We start from the raw sequence: 21,452 nt of genomic DNA on the forward strand, positions 1-21,452 counted from the left end.
CCCACTGTTTTTTCACTTCCTTCATAGGTACTGATGATCTTATCAGTCAGACACACGGGTTCTGGTAGCAAGAGAAGATCTTCTCAGTGCTTTCCATCTTGGTAATGATAGGTAGGTTCTACTAGTGAACATTCAGAGCTGTGTAATGTGTATGCAATTTAATAAAGCCTAAGAAACCATTTCAAATATTGCCAAGAGAAATTACTTGGCAGGGTAATTCTCAACTAATCACTTTTACTACTGCAGAACCTGCATTCAAAACCACAGTAAAATCTTTAGTTTATACAATTTACTGGACAGAATTCTGTATATCTATAGACAGTTTAAAGCAAATAGAAAGAAAAAAAAAGGTAATAAAACTGTCAGAGAGATAGGCACATTACCAGCTCATTTTCAGGGCATCCAGAAAAGAATGCAGGATCCGAAACAGGATCAGAAAGAAATGACTGCAGTAGGTTTAATCGAAGACCAGTAGGAGGCTCACTTGTCATCTTGACTCCATTCTGCAGAATGGTTACTGGAAACTAGAAGTAAAGAGCAGCAGATAGTCTACTGTTAAAACTCACAGAATCACAGAGCTTTAGAGGTTGGAAGGGACCTCTAGAAACCGAGTTCCACCCCTCTGCAAAGGCAGGATCACCCTGGGTAGTTACATCCAGGCGGGTTTGGAAAGGCTCCACAGAAAGAGAATCCACAGCCTCCCTGGGCAGCCTGTCCAGCTCTCTGTGACCCTCACTGTAAAGAAGTTTCTCTTCATGTTGAGGTGAAACCTTCTGTTTTCCAATTTGTAGCCTTTGCTCCTTGTCTTATTGCTGCTGCCCACCAAAAAGAGATTGGCCTCGTTCACTTGGCGCCCACCCCACAGGTATTTGTATATATTGATAAGACCACCTTTCAGTTTTCTGTTCTGCAGCCCAAACAACCCCAGGTTTATCAGTATCATGGTAGGCCTGATAGGCCAAAAATGGGCTTATCCATGTCCTGGCTTGCCCAGGCATGTTTTTCTGCTCTCCTCCTTTCTGCTGTGGGGAGAAACAACTCCAGGAAAGAGAACAAAGAACCTGAAGCCACTGAGTCTAAGGATTCTGTCTTGTCCAGACATGTTCCCCTGCTCCCCCTTCTTCTGTGCTGGGGAAAGCAACTGCAGGAAAGGAAAACCAAAGGCCTGACTTCACCTAATATGGTCAAGCTTGGCAAAGTGCTATTCTGATTGGCTAATCTAAGTCCAAAGGTCCATTAGTCTCAGGCTGGTACTGATAAAAAGGGACGAGCAGGTAGTACGGTGTGTTGCTGCTGCTGCCTCATCACATCCTGAACTGCCTGTAAACTCCACTGCCTCGAGTTTACCAGGAACAGGCTCTAAATGCCCGCACACGACTGGCCTGCATAGCCAGCCTAACATTGTGCCAAGACTGCACATTGCACTGCATCCTGCCTGCCCCTCTGCAAGGCTTCTGCTGAATTGGGAATCAAGAGGAACCAGGTCAGAGACTACACTATAGACTCTCAGCTTCCTGAGAAAAGAGCCTGGGAAACTCCAAAGCCTCTAACGGCTTTGAGACTACTGACAGCAACCTCTCCACATGCTTTGGGTACTGTCTGATAATATTGTGCAAGTAAACACTTAAAGCCTCTAGTAATTCACTAATTGCCTTCTGCCATAATGAGAAAGGAGCATCCAGTGTCTATCTAGTGGATAAGCAGTATCATTAACTACAAGCAGTATAATTAACTGCAAGAATGTTCTCTCCCAGTATAATGTCTGCTTTGCCACTTTAAGAAATATGTTCAAGTTTTGCCTGTTCCTTGTGTGCATAAATTTCCAAACCACACATTTCAAACCTTGTGAATAAGTTTTCTGGTGAGGTTTAATGTTAATAAACAGTCTTCAAAGTTACTAACAAACTTTGCCTGGCTATCAAAATTAATACAGATTATTAATTTTGCATAATTCATCACAATTAGTCTGTCTTCGTAGGGGAGATGCTCAAGTCACCCGGTCATGCTTGTGGCTCTCTGATGGAATCTTTCCAGCAGGTCCCTGTCTCTCAAACTGGGGAGCTCAAAACTGGACACAATATACCAGGTGTGGTCTCAGCAGGGGAGAGTAGAGGGGGAGAATAACCTCCACAGACTTGCCGGACACACTTTGCCTGATGCACCCCTGGATGCCACTGGTTCTCTTGGCCACAAGGGATGTTGCTGGCCCATGGAGAACTTGCTGTCCACCAGGACTACAAGGTCTTTGTTGATGAAACTGCTTTCCAGCAGGATAGTGCCCAATATGTACTGGTGCCTGTCGTTATTCCTACCCAGAGGGAGGACCCTGCACTTGGCCATACTGAACTTCATAAGGTTTGCCTTCACTCATCTGTCCACCTTATTATTATTATTACTACTACTATGATGCAACTGAATAACATTACATAAATAGTTTAACACCCGCCTCCCCAAGGCACCAAGTAAGATCTTGCTGTAAACAATCTGTATTTTAAAATACTTTCTTGGCATTCAAAAACTTTATACATAATTTTATGTGAAACAAAACCTTGGTGATGGCATAGCATAAAGCACTCTTAATTATATATGCTGGCAGAAAGCAGTTCCATTCATCAGCATAAAAAAATCTCACACAGCAGACTATCCAAAAAATTATCAAAGAAAATTGGTATTGCAATATTCATAATTACTGTTTAAATGTCCCTCCTTAATTCTCTTCAACAGCCTCATTTTATTTCAGGAAAGTTCCATATCAGCAACTCATTTAGGTGCATGAATATTTCAAAAAATGCCATTAAGTTTTCCTTTCCCCCAGTACAGAATATTTGACAATACACCTACCTCTGGTGAAGGGTAACTTGTAAGCCAAAGTCTGAAGTCTGGATGACATTTTTCAATGGTAAACTCTTCACATATTTTCTCCAGCACTGGCATCCAAGAGACAGCTAAGTGGCAGTTTTGTAAACAAACCCAGGTTCCTTCTTCCATTCCTTTTTCAATCATTTTTGTAGCTATCGGTCCTTGTCCTTGTCCTAATGAGATGGACTGAAACTTACTTCCAGTCATCTCTTTGACATTTGCAAATTTCAGGAGGCCTTAAACAGAAAAACGCAGGATTTTAGTATTTCTCAGTTAAAAAGAAGTTACATCAGGAAAAAAAAATGTTTATTTCTTTCTCACTACAATGATGTGCATACAGCTAGATGAATACAGCTTTGATGTGCATTGTAAAATTCATTTAGTTTCAAGTACCATTCCCATTTTTAGGGAGGATAGAATGTTACCAGTGTGACAAGATGTGTTCAATCTACTTGCAAACACTGCAAAATGATCCTTGTTGTGTACTGAAAGGTAATTTCAGAAAATCTGTACTACACTGCATTTGTTCTCTCTTTTTGTGTACACTTACTAGACATGGGATCTGCTCCTGGAGACAATACAAATACTAAAGGGATGGTAGAATTTGAATCGAAGTAACTTTTTGTTAGATCAAAAGATGGTGGCTCTACAAACTTCTTCCCCAGTTTGGTTCTTACAAATGTTCTTACAGCTGGACCGATCTGGTAAAGAAATCAAATACAAACCATTAACATGAATTAATCATAACTGCATGTTTGACAGCATCTTTTAGGTACTATTTTTTTGTTACATTCCAGAGCCTACAGACACCTCTCTGCTTTGCACAGATCTGAGACTAGCCTTTGAAAATGCCTCAGAAGCAAAGGTTTCACCTCCAAGGAGCAATTGCAACATGTACTTTAACACAGCTTTTTCCTCAAGCACATACCAAAAAAGACTGAAGGCAGGATGTATTAAAAGATTGCCTTGACTGTTAAAATAAACACAATTGATTTCTCTTTGCCTTGAGAGCCTCTGGATTAAAGTATATGGTACTGGATACTTGGTGCACTTGTTCAGGAAAAGATATCCTGCTCTTTGGTATCCTGGGTGCAACAGCAGACTAAGTGTGTACAAGTATATGAAGAAAACTAGAATGATGCCAGACTAAAGATGTCAGATGATGCTTGTGATGTTTGTACTGCTCAAATGAAAAATAAGAATAGTATTTATTAGTAGAATACAATGGAGAACAGATTAGATATTTTAACACTGGGTGCAAACTGTGCTACAAAACATGGAATAGTATAAAAATGCTCGATGGGAGACCATCTTACCTTGTCTGGTCTTAAGCACCGAAGAATTATCATCTTCTGTAGCTCATTTAATGTATTATTCAATTGTTCTGGTAATGGAAAACTTTGTGGCTCTTTGCTGTCATAAAGTTTTTGCCATTCACTTATATTTTCAGAGATGTGACTCCTAGAGAAAAAGGGAACTTACAATTAATACAAATGCCTGGAATCTGGATTTTGATGTTTATTAAAAAGACAGTTACACTGTACTGTCATACAAGCCACTCCACACCTACAAAGAATTCTGCAGTTGAGCTTCTCCATGCTAAAGAGTGAAAAATCTTCTCCCACTATGCTGTTGCAGCCATATCCCACTCTTATTCACCTGATAGGTTCTAAGCTGGTAAAATCTGCCTATTCCTCTAGCCAGCATTGCTCAGAACTTCATAGGTCTAGGTAAATTTTCTGCAGGAAAACTTTCTGAATGAAGAAAATGATCAAGAAATTTAACCAGAGAAAAGTCAGGTTTTTTTCCCCTTCATGCAACATGCAGAGTATGTCCTCCTCTGCAATGGGACAACTCCGAGAGTATTTAAAGGCTGGATCATTGTCCACATTGCTACTATAACTCTAAAGGTGGAGAAACACAAACCAGACACAAACAATTTCTTCCAATAGAGCAGTGTTACTGCAGTCAGAGTCAAATCCTCCAAATAGTCAGGTTCTGTCAGCTATTTATATGCAAGACTTGTACAGTCCCCCTGGCTTCTGAATTTAGCTTCAGATTGTACTTGAATTCAGGGTGAAGTTGTGACTTCAGATTAGATTTTACCTGAAAAATCCCCCCCCCAGCACTGGAATTTTGCTGCAAACAATTCCTTTGGCCCCCTTGAAACACTGTTCCTCTACTACGGAGACATTCCAAATGAAAAGTTTCCTCAGGGAACACACCAAACAATTTAGGAAACTAAATAAATAATATTATAATCAGCTAACTGACTGACAACCTAGTGACGAAGAAAGGGGCTGGTCTTAGCATCTTGCCAATCTGGCACTGGGTTGAAAAATGTACAGGAAACATTGCTTTCAGTAAGTTACACATGCTGTAGTAGAAAACAATTAAGGCTAATTCATACTAATATTTTACCATACCTCAGTCCCTTCAAAGCTGGGATTTCACTTGCACGGCATAATTCATCCCAGCTCTTATCTGGTAGCCAAGACGGATCTGGATTTTTGTATTTATTCTTGAGACCCACACCCCCAGTTAGTAAAAACATAAACTCTTGGTGGTCTATTTCATTTTCAGCCCTATATTTAAGAAAAAAAAAAGGGCAATACTCAATTATTAACGCACAACTTTACATATAAAAAGAGCTATTTAAAATTAATTACACTTCATTGCCATTAAGTAATACTTCATCTGCATGAACAGCTGAGATTGGATCTCAGTATTCTATACAGTTAAATAAATGTCATGGTAAAAATCACTGATTAAGACGCCAGTAAAGTTTTCAAGAAGCAAAAGGTACATATCTGTTTGCTTGTTTCTTGAAAGTGTAATTAATCCTGATTTTTAAAGGCTTCATACCCTGGGCCTAGAATAGCCTTATAAACTGGCTAAGGAAGAATGGTCAATATGCAGATGTGTACAGACCATAACTAAATAATTACACACATTATGATTGCCATTATGCCATTTAGAACTTCTTTTTCAGAAAACCACAAAATCTCACCAAGAGTAAACTAAAAAGCCAGTGAAAAAGAGAAGACTGTGGTAAAGGGTTGGACTTGATGATCTGTGAGGTCTCTTCCAACCCTGATGATACTGTGATACTGACTGCAACTAAGATATCTCATGATGTCAAGAGTAAGAAGAGACAACATGAAAAACAGAGACAAAATAGAAGCTGCTGGGAAGGCACATTGCTGTCTTAGATTCCACTTTCTTAAATAATAACAAATGTTCTCGATATAGGATGATACGTAGCACAAGCCAGGTCCTTTACAGGGAGACAAAGATTTAACAGTGACAAAATTAATTTTTATAAGCATAGGAACATTCTTTCCATAATATGGCCAAAGATGATATACAATTAGTGATCCATGCACACATAAATACTGTATTAGAAACTCCCCAAACATTTATGATGTTATTCTGAAGGCTGTGCTACCAATATGCACAAGTACACCTTATCTTGTCAAGACCCTTTTTCAATACAAGAAAACAATGAGTTTGTGTTAAGACATGTCCCAGAAATGGGCTTACATGAGTAGATTACAGCAGAGCAAAAACGAGAAGAGCAGCTTGTCCTTTTCAAACAGTGAACGACACACATTGCAGTACAGCTGGTACACAAAGTGGTCACTTAGATATTGAAGTCGCTTCTCAAAAATGTCAGATTTGTAACTAAAAAGAAAAGAAGTGAGACATTGAGACTTCAAATATAATAACTTAGGCAATCAGTTAAGGAGTATACATTTATTCAGGGTCGTGGAGAAATTGTATCAGACCCACATGCTCCACAAGGGACTTACATGCCCATTGCCCCCAAATTCACTCTTTCTCTAAGTCATGTTGTTACAAATACTTAAATGAAGCACATGTTTACAGTTAATGATTTGCTCAAACACTTGTGACAAAGAGCATTTTCTTCATTAACAAATCATATTTTGTTTCACAGAATCAGAGAAACATTCATATTGGAAAAGACCCTCAGGATGACCAAGTTCAAACAATAATCCTACTCTACATGGTTCACCCTAAACCACATTCCCAAGTCTTTAAGGAGATATAAAAGGTAAATGGTTTCAGTATTGAGTGCTTAGAAGAAGAGAACAGAAATTGTGTTCTTAACACCAAACCCACTGTATTTACCTGTCATGAATAGATTTGATGAAGAGACTGACAAACCAACTAAGAGAGTACTGGTACATGGGATCAATGTTTGCCAAGTCTGCAATACTAAAGAACAGCACCGAAGAAAGCTTTGCAACAGGTCGGTAGCCTTCTCGAGACTCAGCTATTTTAAGTTCTGTTTTCTCTGCAACCTAAATATTAGTTGTGGTGGATGAGAAAAAGTTTTCAATATTCCATGTACAAAATATAATTTCTTAATAATATTAAAATAATTCTACACAGGACCTTATAACATACAGGTAAGCTGATTTTTATGTTCCAGAAAACGCAATGACCACATCTAGTGACTACACATCAGGTAAAACAAGCACCTGTCCTGCCATATCTATTTGTCTGATCTATTTGTCTATGCTATAGGATGCAAGAGTCAAAACAAAGGACAAAGAAGATATGACAGTTTCAGTGTGTCAGTTATCATCAAATGTATCAATCTGTACCTGTGATATTAAAAAAAATACTGATCTCAGGCTGCTTATGTACTTAGGCTCTGCTTATTCTACCATAAACCAACTACATACGAAACAACACTTCAAAAGTCAAACTTTGCAAAACCTATCAGACAAATTCTAAGATTACATACGACTGTCATTAACAGATAGTAGTAATGCCAACAACAGCATGAAGAAAACAATATGTGATTTCTGTTAAGTCTCTTGTATTAAAAGTTCTTTAGAAGTGTTTATTCTCTTATCAGTGTTATTAGCTCTCACTGACTGCAATCGTTGTTTTATGCATGAAGTATAACAAAAGGATATAACCTTGTACACTTAACACTAGGCACCCAGATAAGTATCTCCCTGAATAATTTTGTAGTTTAAAAACACAGTTTCTCCCTTTATCCCAACACGTTACCTCAATTTCAGAATTTACTACTTTTCACTCAGTCCTTACAGCTATGCATTCTTTAAAACACAAGTAAAGTCATCAGTGAAGATCCTAGAACACATACAATTTCATTTCTCTTCACACTGCACAAGCACAATTTCCTCCTTACATTTTGTACCTAATCCACAGTCCTGTTAGCTGCAAATGCTAACCTTTTATTTCTGTGTATTGCTGAAGAGAAGACAGTTATACAATCCCTACCTGCTGTTTTTTTGTGATCTCATCAGCCATAATTTTAGCAGAATCCAGGACATTTATAGCAGTCTCATCTTGCAGAATATTCCCCTCAGATGAACGTAAAGTTTCTAAAATTTTCCCCTCAAGTTCTTTTAGATGCTTTTTATTGGCTGCAGACTGAAGGATGAGAGTATTTCTTTCCTTTTCTAATTCTGGTCTAACATAGAAAAACAATAAAACCAGTCAACGCGCAAACCTTCCACTGACCATAAAGGACGTTCACGAAGATGACTCTCTCTTCCTACAGTAACTGCTTGTGAATATTCTCTTCAGTGCCAAGAGGTTGCTACTGTCCAGCATATATTTATAATTCTGAGCATACATTTCTTGGCATAATTTAAGTTCAATATTTGGAAATGATAGTCTAGATTTTAACATTTTAGCATCTTGTAAATGTCTGTGTCCTTGTTTAACTCATTTATATCCCTGATGCCTGATATGCAGAATAAACTTACTGTTAACACTTTGTTAGGAAACTGTAGCCCAACTGCACTGACATTTCCACACAAGTCAGACAGTACTCCTCTGAGTGAGGGCTCAGATAAGATCCATAATCTGTATCAGAGGTACTAAGCATTTATTTAATATGAAATTGAAGGTGAATACTCAAAACTCTGCAACACTGTGTGGCACCTAGGTACATTGCAAAAATTACAAGAGCTACTAAAACTTCAAAGAATAATCATATTTACAGAGTTTTCCACCATTCCAGGAATATGTCATGAGAAAATTGCCATGAAAACACTTACTTGATACCTGCTATTTTAATTAACACGTGGAAACTCACTCCTTAGTAAAAACGACAATCTACTTCCTAAAGAACCTTTTCAGATATGAAAACAAGAAAAACAGCCTTTCAAAACAAGCTGTTAGAGACATTTACACCACATTGCTCCTTTTGGTTTACAATAGATTCACCTCTCATTTTCTTGTAGTTATGCTATATGACATGTTAATGTCTACTTGCTATGAAGAGAAACTTACCTCTCTTTTGCTACAACAATGCCTAGCAATTGGTCTTCAAGCCCCTCTGGTGTTATCGTAAAATTGAGTAAAGAAACTTTTGTAGCTATTTCGGGCATGTAATGTGGATTTCTCAGTTTTGTGGTAATAAACAACTTGAAATCATTGGAATATTCAATAATGGTCTCACCAAGTCTGATATAGTCCATGCCTCCTAAAAAGAGATGTAAAAAAAATTATCTGTGTCAATTACTTGAAGAAAAAAATATTACTTTTCTCACTGAAGAAAAACTAATGTCAGTGACAAATTTCTTGCAAAGTAATGAGGGAATAAATAAATGAGTAAATAAATACATCTAATACTCTGAAAAATTCTCAGAGTCTTCAGCAAGGCCACATTTCTTTCTGTGAAGAAGAAATCAAATCAGTTCAATTGCTACTGTGCTTCCCATGTGCATTTCCAACACTGGAAATGGCAGTGGAGACTCAAGGAATTACTGTGCTTCTCTGCGTTTTTCTCACTGTTTTTTGAGGAAAAGAAAGAAATGTTGATAAACAATTTTGTATATACTTAGCAAGTTTCACAGCAACAGAGGAAAATTGTGGCTTAGGATGAATGCCTTCACAAGCTTTCCTGATTTGGGGAAAAATTAGCAATGGTAGTATCAGATTAAAACAAGGAAATGAACAAGCAAACCAATTTCATTGACAATCTTCCCTTTGCAGAGTGCAGTTCAGCCTCCTACAGTAAAATAATGAAGGCTTTCACACAAAACCACTGTAACATGGGCTGCCCAGGGAGATGGTGGAGTTGCTGTCCCTGCAAGTGTTAAAGCAAAGACTGGATGAAGCATTTACTGCCATGGTCTAGCTGATCGGATAGGGCTGGGTGCTAGGTTGGACTGGATGATCTTGGAGGTCTCTTCCAACCTGGTTGATTCTATGATATTATTTGAAAAATAAATTAGAACTTCAGGCTGTTGTGGAATTCCACTCTTCTTACCTCAGGCAGCAGCAAATAAGAGAGTAATAAGAATAACATCAGCTAGTAACACAGACTGCAAAATGAACATTAATGATATCTACTTCAGGGTTCCGAATTAAATTTGTTGTACCTTGTTTAAAAGTCTGTTTGAGCAGCAGAGGTTCAAGTGATGGATCTAGTTCTTCTCCAGCGTTTTCTAGCAGAAGTGGAGTTCCAAACTGAATGCAATTCTGCACAGTTGTCATGTAAGCTGAGTCACCAATCTTAACAACATTCAGGCGATTGTTCTTCTCAAAATTCTTGATCCATTTATTCGCTTGACCTTGAGGATCTATCATCAATGGCCTAGAAGATACAAGACAGTTTCCTCAGTGCTTGCAACTTTAAAAAACATTAATTAAAAGTGATTAAAATATTAAAAACTCACTCCTCACTTTGACTACCTTGTCTCTACAGAAGCTACATTTTCTCCCAATATTTAGTTATGCTTTTTTGGTTTGCTTTGGCTTGACTTGATTTAGTCTTTTTTTTTCCTGGGGTGGTTGGGTGTTTGGGCGGTTTGGTTTTATTTTCTTAAGTAGTGAAAACTACCTTGGATCTTAATATTACACTTCCTTATCACCTACCAACGCCTTGAATTGTCAACAATGATCCCATTGTCTATAGAAAACATGTCACATGGTAAACCAGCAATAGTCCAGGCTCTTATTTTTATTGGGTCACCAAGAGTCTTACTCAAAGAGAAATTCTCAGAACAAGGGATATTTTTCTCCTGGAAAAAAAGAAAAAGATAAAAAGAGAATTGTATTTATCTTTATTCATTGTTTCTCTACCTCTTTTATTAATTTCAGTTCAAACTAATAATAAAAAGGTCCTTTTAAAAGTTTGAAACAGGCCAAGTAGAACTAAAAATCCTGGGAAAAATAAATAGCTACCCACACTGGTGGACTTTTTCCTGTTTTTTGCATATTCTCAATGTTACATGAAGTTATGACAATGCACTACCTTAAAAAAGACACATGCAGTTGGAAATCATCCAGTGACTACACCTTCCCTTAACTCAATGCAGTGATCCAGTGTTGATTTTTTTACTGTTTAGGGTCACAGTCTCAATCAGTGACTTCCAAGCACTTCACATGTGAATTATGGCCTTAGTATGTTGGAACTGTCCCTTTGCAAACAGCATAACCAACCATTTAATTAACAAATATGTGCCAGTGTGAGTTATAGGTATTTTTTAACACAAGTTGGTTCTTTCACTTAAAGGCAAAATAGAGAGAAATATGAGATTTTAAGTAATCATCAAGCCTTACAATGTCACAGGATTACAGGATATTAGGGGTTCGAAGGGACCCAAGGAGATCAAGTCCAACCCCCCTACCAGAGCAGGACCACACTATCTAGCACAGATCACAGAGGAATGCATCCACACAGGCCTTGAAAGTCTCCAGAGAAGGAGACTCCACAATCTCTCTGGAGAGTCTGTTCCAGTGCTCTGGGACCCTTACAGTAAAGAAGTTCCCTTTGTACTGGGGTGGAACCTCTTTTGCTGCAACTTACACCCATTGCTCCTTGTCCTATCACAGGAAGCAAGTGAGAGAAACCTGTCTCACTTCTCCTGAGCAGCCCTCAGATATTTATAAACGTTTATTAAATCCCCTCTCAGTCTTCTCCAGACTAAAAAGTCCCAGGTCCCTTAGTCTCTCCTCATCAGACATGCCTTCCAGTCCCCTAAGATCAATTATAACTTCCTATTTCCTTTCTACTCTAAGTCTAGAGTAAATTTACTGCTGTAATTAAAATTTACAGAATACTAGATCAGCAGAATTCATCCCATTGATCTTAATGAGTTTTACTAGGCTAAACAAACCAGAGAGTTTTGAAGTATTCTGCAATGGTTCAAATAAAAGCAAATAGATATTTAAATGCTAATATAATCTTCCAACCTTGCACAGTTTACTCCAATCCTTGGTACATTCTTCTCGAAACTCAGCAGTAAAAGCTCCCAGATATGCTATCACACCAGCTGATATCAGAACATCTCCTGTCAAATTATCATATATGTCCTGGAGATCATTTGCAGCATTGCTCCATCTAGAACAAGAAGACACCAGAAGAACAATAGAACCCCAAAAAAAGTGCTGAAATCTCCACATCAATTATAAAAATCAATGTTTTTGTTGTTGTTGATCTTAACTTCAAGCAGAGAATAAGGGCACTACAGTCACATATTTTATTCTCCTTTTAAAGACTTTCTCCATGATTCTTCCAAGTTTGTTGCCCATATTTTTACATTACAACCAATAAGGAATCTTTCAAGGGCCAGAATATTACACTCCTAAGCAGTGCAGCCCTCAGCCAGAGTTACAGCATTAAAGGCTCACAGAGCTGAAGCACAAAGTCTGTTTCTACAATAGTTATTGTATCTGACATCAGAACTTTAACCTGACCTTGATTTCTCTCCACCAAGGCCTCCAATCAACTTCTCTGCTCGTTCTAGCTCTTTAGCACACTGATCAACCTGGAATTCTAAGCGAGCCTTTTCTTCAGTTTTCTCTCTGAAGGTTCGTTCCAAATCAGCCAAACGATTTTCAACTGCTGCAAGTTCTTCTCTCTTCTGATTCAAGAGCGTCAGTGTCTCTGCTAAGGACTGCTGTGCCTCCCTCAGACGATCTTTCTTGGGTGCAACAATCTGTTCAATTACAACCAAAATGCAAATTCTTAGAACGTATTTTGGTAACTTTATTATTTAATACAATGCTTTGAGTGTGTGTACCAAGCAAAGAAAAGATTTTAGGATCAAAAACGCACCTTTGAAACTCTGTCATACATCTCCATTGCCATAATCCATTTACATAAACCCTCTGCTGCTGAGGAAGTCTTAGCCACCTTTTGTGGATCAAACTCAGGATTAGTCAAGTATTCAGTCCGAATCTTCTGCATGACAGCTGCCTGGATAACAAAAACATGATAGCTCATCAAAGTCGTCTCGCTGACAGCTTAAAATTATGCTGACTGATTGGCATTTCTCTACCTCGTGAAGCAAGAAAGAAAAACTCAGTGCTAACTGCGATAGACAATAATGCTCATTTGGTCCTTTTCATTTTCCTACCAAGCTTTGTGGTCTTTTCTTGTTTTCATCCTAATTCTATCCTTAGCCTTTATTACAATTCCTGCTACCTGAGTGCTAAGAGCATTAGAGTTATATAGAACCCTTAATGCACTGTCTCTTCTTCAAAACACACTTATTTCACTATTTGCTATCTTTTCTCAAGACACAGCTGTAGAGGATCACTATAAAAATCTATTTCTAGTAATGTAAGAATAAAATCTAAAACAATTACACTGCAGGCACATGGTATGTGCCTTCTTTTGGGGATCAGTTTTATGAAGGGCAAAACACATTTACCTCTCACTGAACTGGGCAAATGACAAGAGTAACTTCCAGATAGTAAACCCCAGGGGAGACAGTCATATTTTAAACCAAATTATATAGCTAATACATTTTTACATTTATTTTATGTATTTTACACTTCAAATATTACCCAGTAGGTCAGCATTCATGTAACCAAATAATACAATTTGAAACAGAAGAGCATCAATGTGAGCAGTTACTTAAAAATAGAAAGAACTTTATAATGCCAGAGCAACTGCTTTAGAAAAACTAGCAAAAAAACGGCATAAAAAGGTCGGACTGGGATAACATGTGCCCTGGTTCCACAAAAAAACCCTACCAAACTCCAAAGTAGAACACATTAAATGAGGCCAAAATGACCCAGGTTCAGAGGAAACAAAAGGAGGCAGCTTTTTATACTGCTTAGACTCCTGGAATGTTTTGTAAAAAAAAATCTTGTAGATGCAGAAAGTTTAGATGGTCTCAAGGGGACTTCAGAAATTGTAGAAAAGAGATTAATTTTAAGTCACTAGCTTTGAAATTATTTCTTCAAATACTCTTACAGTCTCATCTTAAGTACCATAGGCTGGAAGAGTACCTGGAGAAATCATCATATATACCGCTCCTGTTCCTTCCAAGGTGCTTGTTGAGGGCCACTTTTGGACACAGAATAAGAGACAGAAGAGACTATTTAACTTGATAGAATTTCTTAACGGTGTTGGTTTTGCCTTTTGATGAGACACTGCACATAAAGTTAGAAACATTTGTACACAGGACAGTTCATTCAAATAGAAAACAGGCTTTTACAAAAGCTTTACAGATTCCCAAAGGGAACCTTCTGAAACACCACTTAGAAGACTCACCCTAGAAACAGCATGAATCACCTGATGTGACCATACTCATCTCACAGAGATGCCCTACCATCTTGTAAGATCCTTGGTTGTTAACAGAAGTTGACTAATTTGGCACAAATGAGGCCTCTGATACAGTATGGTTTTTTTCCCTTCAAGAAAGTCTCTCCAGGGTAAATATCAGCAAAAAAAACAGACAGAAGTCTTACTGGAATATTGTCCTTGTCATACACTTTCAAATCCTTTAAGAAATTCATATCGCCAAGGAGTTTCATGCTTGGAGTCCAGTAATCCAAAACCTACAAAACACATTATGAAATAACTTTTCAAGCTTTTAAACAAACACACAAATAAGAACCTGACAAATCTCTCTAAATTAAAACTTGTACACATTGAATACCAGTGACCTTGTATGTCTTCAAGAAATCAGTAACGGGCAAAGTTTATCAGATCAAGTATTTCCTCATAACCATAGCTAAAGCTAAAAGCTGAGCACAAACTCAGTGAGGAGTTAAATGTTACACAACTCAAGCAAATTAAAAGTGTTCTCTTTGCACATTACAAACTTAGAAAAATCTACAATTCTGGAAGTTCTCACTAAAATAATGGCTGGAGGCTGTAAGCATTTGTTTACTTCAGTGGACATTGGGCTATCTTGTTCACTGAACAAGTGCTCTGTGTTGAGAAAATCACTTTTGTGTTTATTTGAAACTATTGTCTGTCATCTTACCTTGCCTCTAGTCCCTGCACAATCTGCAATTTTTTGGGGTTTTATGCCTTTCATGACACAGACAGCAGCCATGACAAGTTTGACACCAGATGGAGGATTTTTCATTGATTTCATAATCGATATATCAGAATGCTAAAATAAAAATCACATGATGAACAATTATGACAAATGCTGTACCTGTCTCACCACTAAGACAAATGAAATAATGGAAAGAAAAAGAAATTATAATATCATTGCTAATGAGCATAATCATAGAGGACTTTCAGAAGGGATGATATAGCATGAGCAGGACAGTTAACAATCATCACTGCATCTCGTGCAAAGCAAATAAACATGAAATAAATGCTAACAATTGCAAATTAACGATTAAGCAAAATCATGTTTAAAAAGTCCACATCAGAATTGTTTTTATACACTTCCACAAGTATTATCTAACATCTTATATACTTTGTAACTCTTACTAAAGTACTTCCTACCTTACTAAATTCCTGTGGGATCTTTTCAGCCATAGTACTTTCAGATCACATGTAAGTCATGAAAACACCCAAACCTCCAAACCAAAGACTCAATCCAGATAATGCTTAGCCATAAACAAGTGCCACATAAACACACTGGTGATCAGCATTAACTTAGCTAAAGAGGAAATTCACCTGATACCATTGCTGGTATCTTCATCTGTGAGTTACTTTTCCCACAAGTAGTTTTCCCCCTTAGTATTCTGAGGACATTAAGAGGCAGCATACTGAACAATGGCTGGATAAGCTGTCTCTCTTGCCCAAACTAGAAAATTTAACACATCTCTTAGTGCATTCTTTGTCAAATAAACAGAAGAGGATTTTAGTTTTTCATCATGCTAAATAACTTTTTCAAATGCTTGCCTTCAACGTGTCAAGAGCATCAAGTGCTGCCTCTAGGGCTGGAATTGCCTCTGCCAAGTCACTCTCACACTCGTTTTTCAGTGTCTGAGCTGCTTCAGCTTTTTCTGTAGCAATTTCTTCATCTACTTTCACAGTTTTTCTTTTTTGTTCTACTTCTGCAGACTCTATTTCTATAGTCTAAAGAAAAACATAGGAGTGAGCCTCCTACTAAGCAATGAATGACCAAATAAACTGAAATTACTTAGTACAGCACCTATGGAAGACTGTAAAATATAAAGAGAAAATTAACATCAGATCATTGTCAATAAAAACTATTTAAAATATGTTTGAAGTTCAGCAGACAAACTCTTCATGTTTGTGCATCAGTCTGTAACAAAAAAAAATCACTATGGTGAGTTTTCAGAACTGCATAATCTATAACATTGACTGCTGAAATTTAATTTCTTTTCAATGACAACTCAAATCTTCACTGAAGTCCTCCCCTTACAGTTCTACATAGCAGCATTGTGTTTTATTAGGTTTGTAAAAGTAGGTTGAAAAGATATCACTGTATCTGTAAAAACACAGATCAGAAGCAAGTACATATAAGTGTCAAGGAAATGTCACTCCTTTGTTATGCAACAGTAGTGTATTTGGTAAGTGTATTTTTTAAGCCAGAACTTTAAACACCTGCGAGATCGGTTCCTATACCCCACTAAATTCCCACTGATTTTTTTCTTTTTGTTAGGATCTTTTAAAAATCCAAGTGTGTAATCCCTGTACATGCAAAGACAGACTGCAAAATGGTTATGTTTGTTTTGTACACTGAAGAGCTGTTCATTGGTTTCATAATGTTTGGAGAAGATCTTGAGAAATCCAGCATGAAAGTTCCTCTAACATCCTTCAGCATGGAGCTTAAGCAAGGACTGTATATCCAGTCTGTATCTCACAAAAATAATGGAATTTTCTTCCAGTACTAAGGCTCTAAGCATAAACAGTGACAAGTTTCATATTATTGCAAATGGCAGTAGACAAAAATTGAGCTCAAGAACCTTAACGCAGCTCTTGCATTCAGAAAGTTACTTATAAGCAACCTTATACAGGCATATTCTTTACAATTTGTCCACAATCAGCTGGAATACTGAAGAAGTAGCATATGGTATGATTAAGAATTCTTATGCAAAGTTAATTATTATGGAGGTGAAATTATAGATCTCAGGTAAACACATGCTTACACTAGAAAACACAAAGCTGAATTTGTACAAGTTTACCTTCATCATACTTGCATTATCCAACTTAGCCTGTTCCAGTTTGGGCTGCAGCTGAACTAGTTCTTGTTTCATCTCACCAACCTATAAATATGCAGAAGAATTGGACAGAATTCATCAGTACTAACAACAATTTAGTTGAGCAAATGGCTAATTTATTCATAGAAAGAAATAACAACCAGCTTCAGATCAAAAGTTATTTTACCTCACATGTACAACTACTAGTTGTAAGAACTATGTTCATCCTGTTAACCCCTTAGGAAAGATCTGTTGACACTCTGCATAGCAATATGTGCTTAGATGTCTGTGGCCTCAAGCACAACTATTTATGATCATAGAAAAGGCAAAACTAATTTCTTACAATTCTAGTGAAGAAGGCAAGCTCAGGCTGAACAAAACCAGAGCTATTGTTTTTGACTGACTTCTCTAGGAAAAGACCTGCTTTTACCAAACACTTCTAATTTGCAGTTCCATTTTTGTCCTAACTCACTTGTGATTCAGCAAAAGCCAGTTTATCTAGTCCATTCACATATTTCTTCTTGGCTTCCATTACTGCATCTCGTTTTTGAGTAAGAAGTTTCTGAAAAGCAGCAATAAGCTCCAGATAAGAAGTAGGAGTGACATAATTATGGCGTCCCAAACTTTGCAAGAACCTATTAAAAAAAAAAAAAAGGCAACTTAAAGTTTTATCTTTTTTTTTTTTAGCTGAATTATTGTTTGAGATGTTACGTAACTATCTGACAAATAACAGCAGTAAACAATTTTGTGCAGTATTTTCCTGCAGGTAGATAGCATACGTTAACTTCAAAGACAGAAATCAGTAGTAATGAAATTCAGTCTACTATTTTGTTGTTTCTTACTTCTAAATGGTCTGCTTTTGAGTCCTCTTTTGCTCAATTTACTCCTTTCAACAGCATAGTCCTATCCTTCTTAATGTTTCTACTACTGACCTTCCAGACAGTGACATCACTGAAGTATGAAAGTATTTACAAATAGGCACAATTTCCTGACGTTCATTGTCTGTGAGCTGAAGTGTTTCCAGGAATTTATTGGCCACATGTTCAAGGGCATCTTCAGGCCATGGCTGAGGGAGAAGCGAAGAGAGATGTGTTTTTAAAATTCAGCTGTTGGCAGACTTCATACTTTTAAAAGCAACATAGGAACGAGACATATTAGATAAAACTATGTCACAAAAACAATGAACTGATACAAGCGTTAGATCAGGCAGCAAACTCTTCTGGCAACTCCTGGATGATCTTTCAGTTAAAAGTTACACATTGCCATTCTATACAAACCTTCCTGTGCCTATCTCATCCTTTATCAGAAAAAACGTATGACAGCACCAGACCAAGCTATAGAGCAAATTTTACTTTATTGAGAGCCACACCAACTACATCATGGATTGTCAACTACAGTAACTTTCCAAGGTAATTATTCCACTGTAAAAAAACCTACTGATAAAGAACAGGACTTGTATTTGGTAGTCAATCCAATGACACCAAGATCTGCAGGCAGAAATTAGGACCATTTTATGATCACACTGAAATGGTTTCTGTAGTTCTTCAAAATATACACATACTGGATGAAACAACAAATTAATATAAACAGACTATTCACTACTTCAGACACAGAATTTGTTGTAAGAAAATTTAGGTTTATACAGTTGTAGAAATACTGAGATGTCATACCAAAGAGCTCTCAAAATGTCACCAAAAATGCCTACGAAATTTAACATGTTGAAAAATATGGACTATTCCCTACAGAAGACAAGAAAAGGCTGAGAAAATGAAGACTGATAGAAAATGGAAGTAGTTTATTGAGGAAACGATATAAACATTTTCCTATACCTGGAACCAGTCAATAGTACAGCACTTGATGAGCGAGGGAAACTGTCTCAGACGATTGCGGAAAGCATCTCCAATAGGGCTGAAAGCTACCACAATGTGGAGATTTTCTTTGCAGCGATTCACAAAAAATGCAAACAAGGCCAAAGGACTGAGTTTCTCATGCTTATTGCCAGCCTGAGCTACTGCACGAACACCCTTAGAAATAATATATCAGTAAAAACAGTTACATCATTTCTCATTCAGCACTTCTGAAATTCTATAGCAACCCTGCTAATGACAGCAGAAGCATGATTTAAAAAAAAAAAAATGAAACATGTAGAATAACCTAGAAATGAGAACAAGCAGTATATACCACCTGAGAACAGGATTATATTTGTCTGGGTCTGACAACTCATTCTAGAAATGATCATCTGCTGCTTTGCGCAACTGTGAACATGTCAGAACAAAAAACCTGATTACCCATCCCAAGATGAATTGCAGATGGATAACACACATAACTATGAGACTGAGGGTTAAGGTACATTCTAAAAAGTCAAATTTCATTGCTAGCTGCTTGCAAAAATAAAATCCTGTCGTTTTCTAATGATAGATACAACTATCAGGCTTAACTACAACCAATCTTCAGTCATTCAAAGATTTATGAAAAAGAGATGAGGCAAATTACTACCCTTTTATGCAAAACCACTATCACAACACCAAGTATTTTTCTCATCAGCTCTGCTTTAAGCCTCATACAAGTCCTCTAAACATTAAGACATTAACTTACTAACTGGAGGTGTTCAAGAAAAGACTGGATGAGGCACTGAGTGTCATGGTCTAGTTGACTGGCTAGGGCTGGGTGACAGGTTGGACTGGATGATCTTGGAGGTCTCTTCCAACCTGGTTGATTCTGTGATTCTAACCACCTTTTTTAGCTTTACTATTACACTAAAATATGCTATATTTACCTAACTGGAGAGAAGGATTTACATTTCAAGGATCAAAACATATTCATTTACAAAACCAAGTAGTCTCTCAAAACAAGGACAAATCTCTAGAGCTGAAATTAAAGAGTAACTGAAAAATGTTACTATCCTCAATTATTTAACAATCCATGAAACACTGACTACCAACTCCTAAACTCAAATTATTCTTCTACCAATACATACTCCACATAATATACTTTACATAATTCTGCAATTAAAATAAATGACAAATACTACTTTCGTAGCAATAGATTAACATTGGAAATATTTTGACAGAATAGAGTTAAATGAGTGAATGCCAACTTTACTCCAGTTGGCATATTATGGATATCTACAACATTCTAGCATACTCTAACTGAGTATGTTAATACCACTGTAAAAAATTTAAGAATCACATTATCTTGCTATTATAATACCTGGTGTGAATGAAATAGTAATAAAGATGATTAGAACTGTAGTCTGAGTTCTTTGCCAAGTACATGAAATACAGGTATCAAAATGGTCACTAACTTCCATGCAAGGAAAAATAACACAGTAACATTTATTAAGGGATATGGCTATCTCAAAGCAAGAACACTTGTGTCTGAATGAGAAAGTCACTTTCAATGGCAACTAGAGGCATATCTAGGTAATTTATTAGTAACCTAAACTGACAAAACAGCTTAAAAGACAGGTGAAGAGAATTTCTCAAGATACCTCTATAATTTCTTGTTTCTCATCTGCTGCAAAAAGATTGGGTACCTCCCCAGTGTTGAGGAGACTGTCAATATCTTCTAAAAAGCTTTCTTCTTTAATTTGTGCATCTGTTATTATAAAGACAGTTTTCAAGCCTTTTGCACCTGCATTCTTCAGCAGACTCTAAAAATACAAGGCAATTAAATTATTGTACATTCCAAAACATCCTTCCTTAAAACTATGTCAAAGTGTAGACAGGTTATTACTACTCACTTTCAGATCTTCTCTCCACTCATTTGTACCATAGGTGCCAGAAACCTCTGGTTGGAAAACAGACATCTTTGCCATGAATGCTGCTAGACGAGTCAAAGACTGACGTCCGCTTCCTCCCACTCCAACCAACAACGCGTTACCTCCAGGCTGCTTCAGAACACGGCTTATACGAGACAAATGCTCCAACGCATACCTGTATTTGGGATGTGCTGATTACCATGACAGAAACACAACTGTGCAACTACACAGCTGTGAAACATGGACAGAAATGGCATCTCCAAAATAAACTTCAGGAGTCACAACGGAGTGGTAGGGAAGAGGAAGAAAGAGACAGGGCTTGCATGACAAAATCAAACAGAACTGACAACTCCTCTCTTGTATTTGTCAATAGCTAAGCTAAACTATAAGTAACTCAAAGCTGCCAAAAGGAATTGGAAACATGGAGAACAGAAGCACTATATGGGTAGAA

General features: G+C 37.2%; 1 protein-coding gene across 5 annotated transcripts in view; it reads right to left on the reverse strand.

Annotated features, from left to right (window-relative positions):
- DNAH12 (dynein axonemal heavy chain 12) overlaps positions 1–21,452 on the reverse strand; it is a 66,967-nt gene that overhangs the window by 6,442 nt on the left and 39,073 nt on the right. For all 5 annotated transcript variants that reach the window (XM_064156728.1, XM_064156731.1, XM_064156727.1 and 2 more), the window contains 23 exons: positions 20,984–21,176; positions 20,732–20,893; positions 19,071–19,265; positions 18,174–18,307; positions 17,714–17,876; positions 17,227–17,307; positions 15,977–16,153; positions 15,099–15,230; positions 14,578–14,667; positions 12,935–13,075; positions 12,574–12,815; positions 12,070–12,217; positions 10,750–10,895; positions 10,254–10,468; positions 9,160–9,352; positions 8,140–8,332; positions 7,012–7,184; positions 6,403–6,543; positions 5,286–5,444; positions 4,176–4,320; positions 3,410–3,560; positions 2,842–3,095; positions 384–524 (listed from right to left, as the gene is read on the reverse strand). In XM_064156728.1, coding sequence (XP_064012798.1) covers positions 384–524; positions 2,842–3,095; positions 3,410–3,560; positions 4,176–4,320; positions 5,286–5,444; positions 6,403–6,543; positions 7,012–7,184; positions 8,140–8,332; positions 9,160–9,352; positions 10,254–10,468; positions 10,750–10,895; positions 12,070–12,217; positions 12,574–12,815; positions 12,935–13,075; positions 14,578–14,667; positions 15,099–15,230; positions 15,977–16,153; positions 17,227–17,307; positions 17,714–17,876; positions 18,174–18,307; positions 19,071–19,265; positions 20,732–20,893; positions 20,984–21,176 — 3,769 coding nt within the window. The remainder of the gene's footprint in view (positions 1–383; positions 525–2,841; positions 3,096–3,409; positions 3,561–4,175; positions 4,321–5,285; positions 5,445–6,402; positions 6,544–7,011; positions 7,185–8,139; positions 8,333–9,159; positions 9,353–10,253; positions 10,469–10,749; positions 10,896–12,069; positions 12,218–12,573; positions 12,816–12,934; positions 13,076–14,577; positions 14,668–15,098; positions 15,231–15,976; positions 16,154–17,226; positions 17,308–17,713; positions 17,877–18,173; positions 18,308–19,070; positions 19,266–20,731; positions 20,894–20,983; positions 21,177–21,452) is intronic.

The sequence above is a fragment of the Pogoniulus pusillus genome, chromosome 16, assembly GCF_015220805.1.
Source record: "Pogoniulus pusillus isolate bPogPus1 chromosome 16, bPogPus1.pri, whole genome shotgun sequence".
Taxonomy (NCBI): Eukaryota; Metazoa; Chordata; class Aves; order Piciformes; family Lybiidae; genus Pogoniulus; species Pogoniulus pusillus.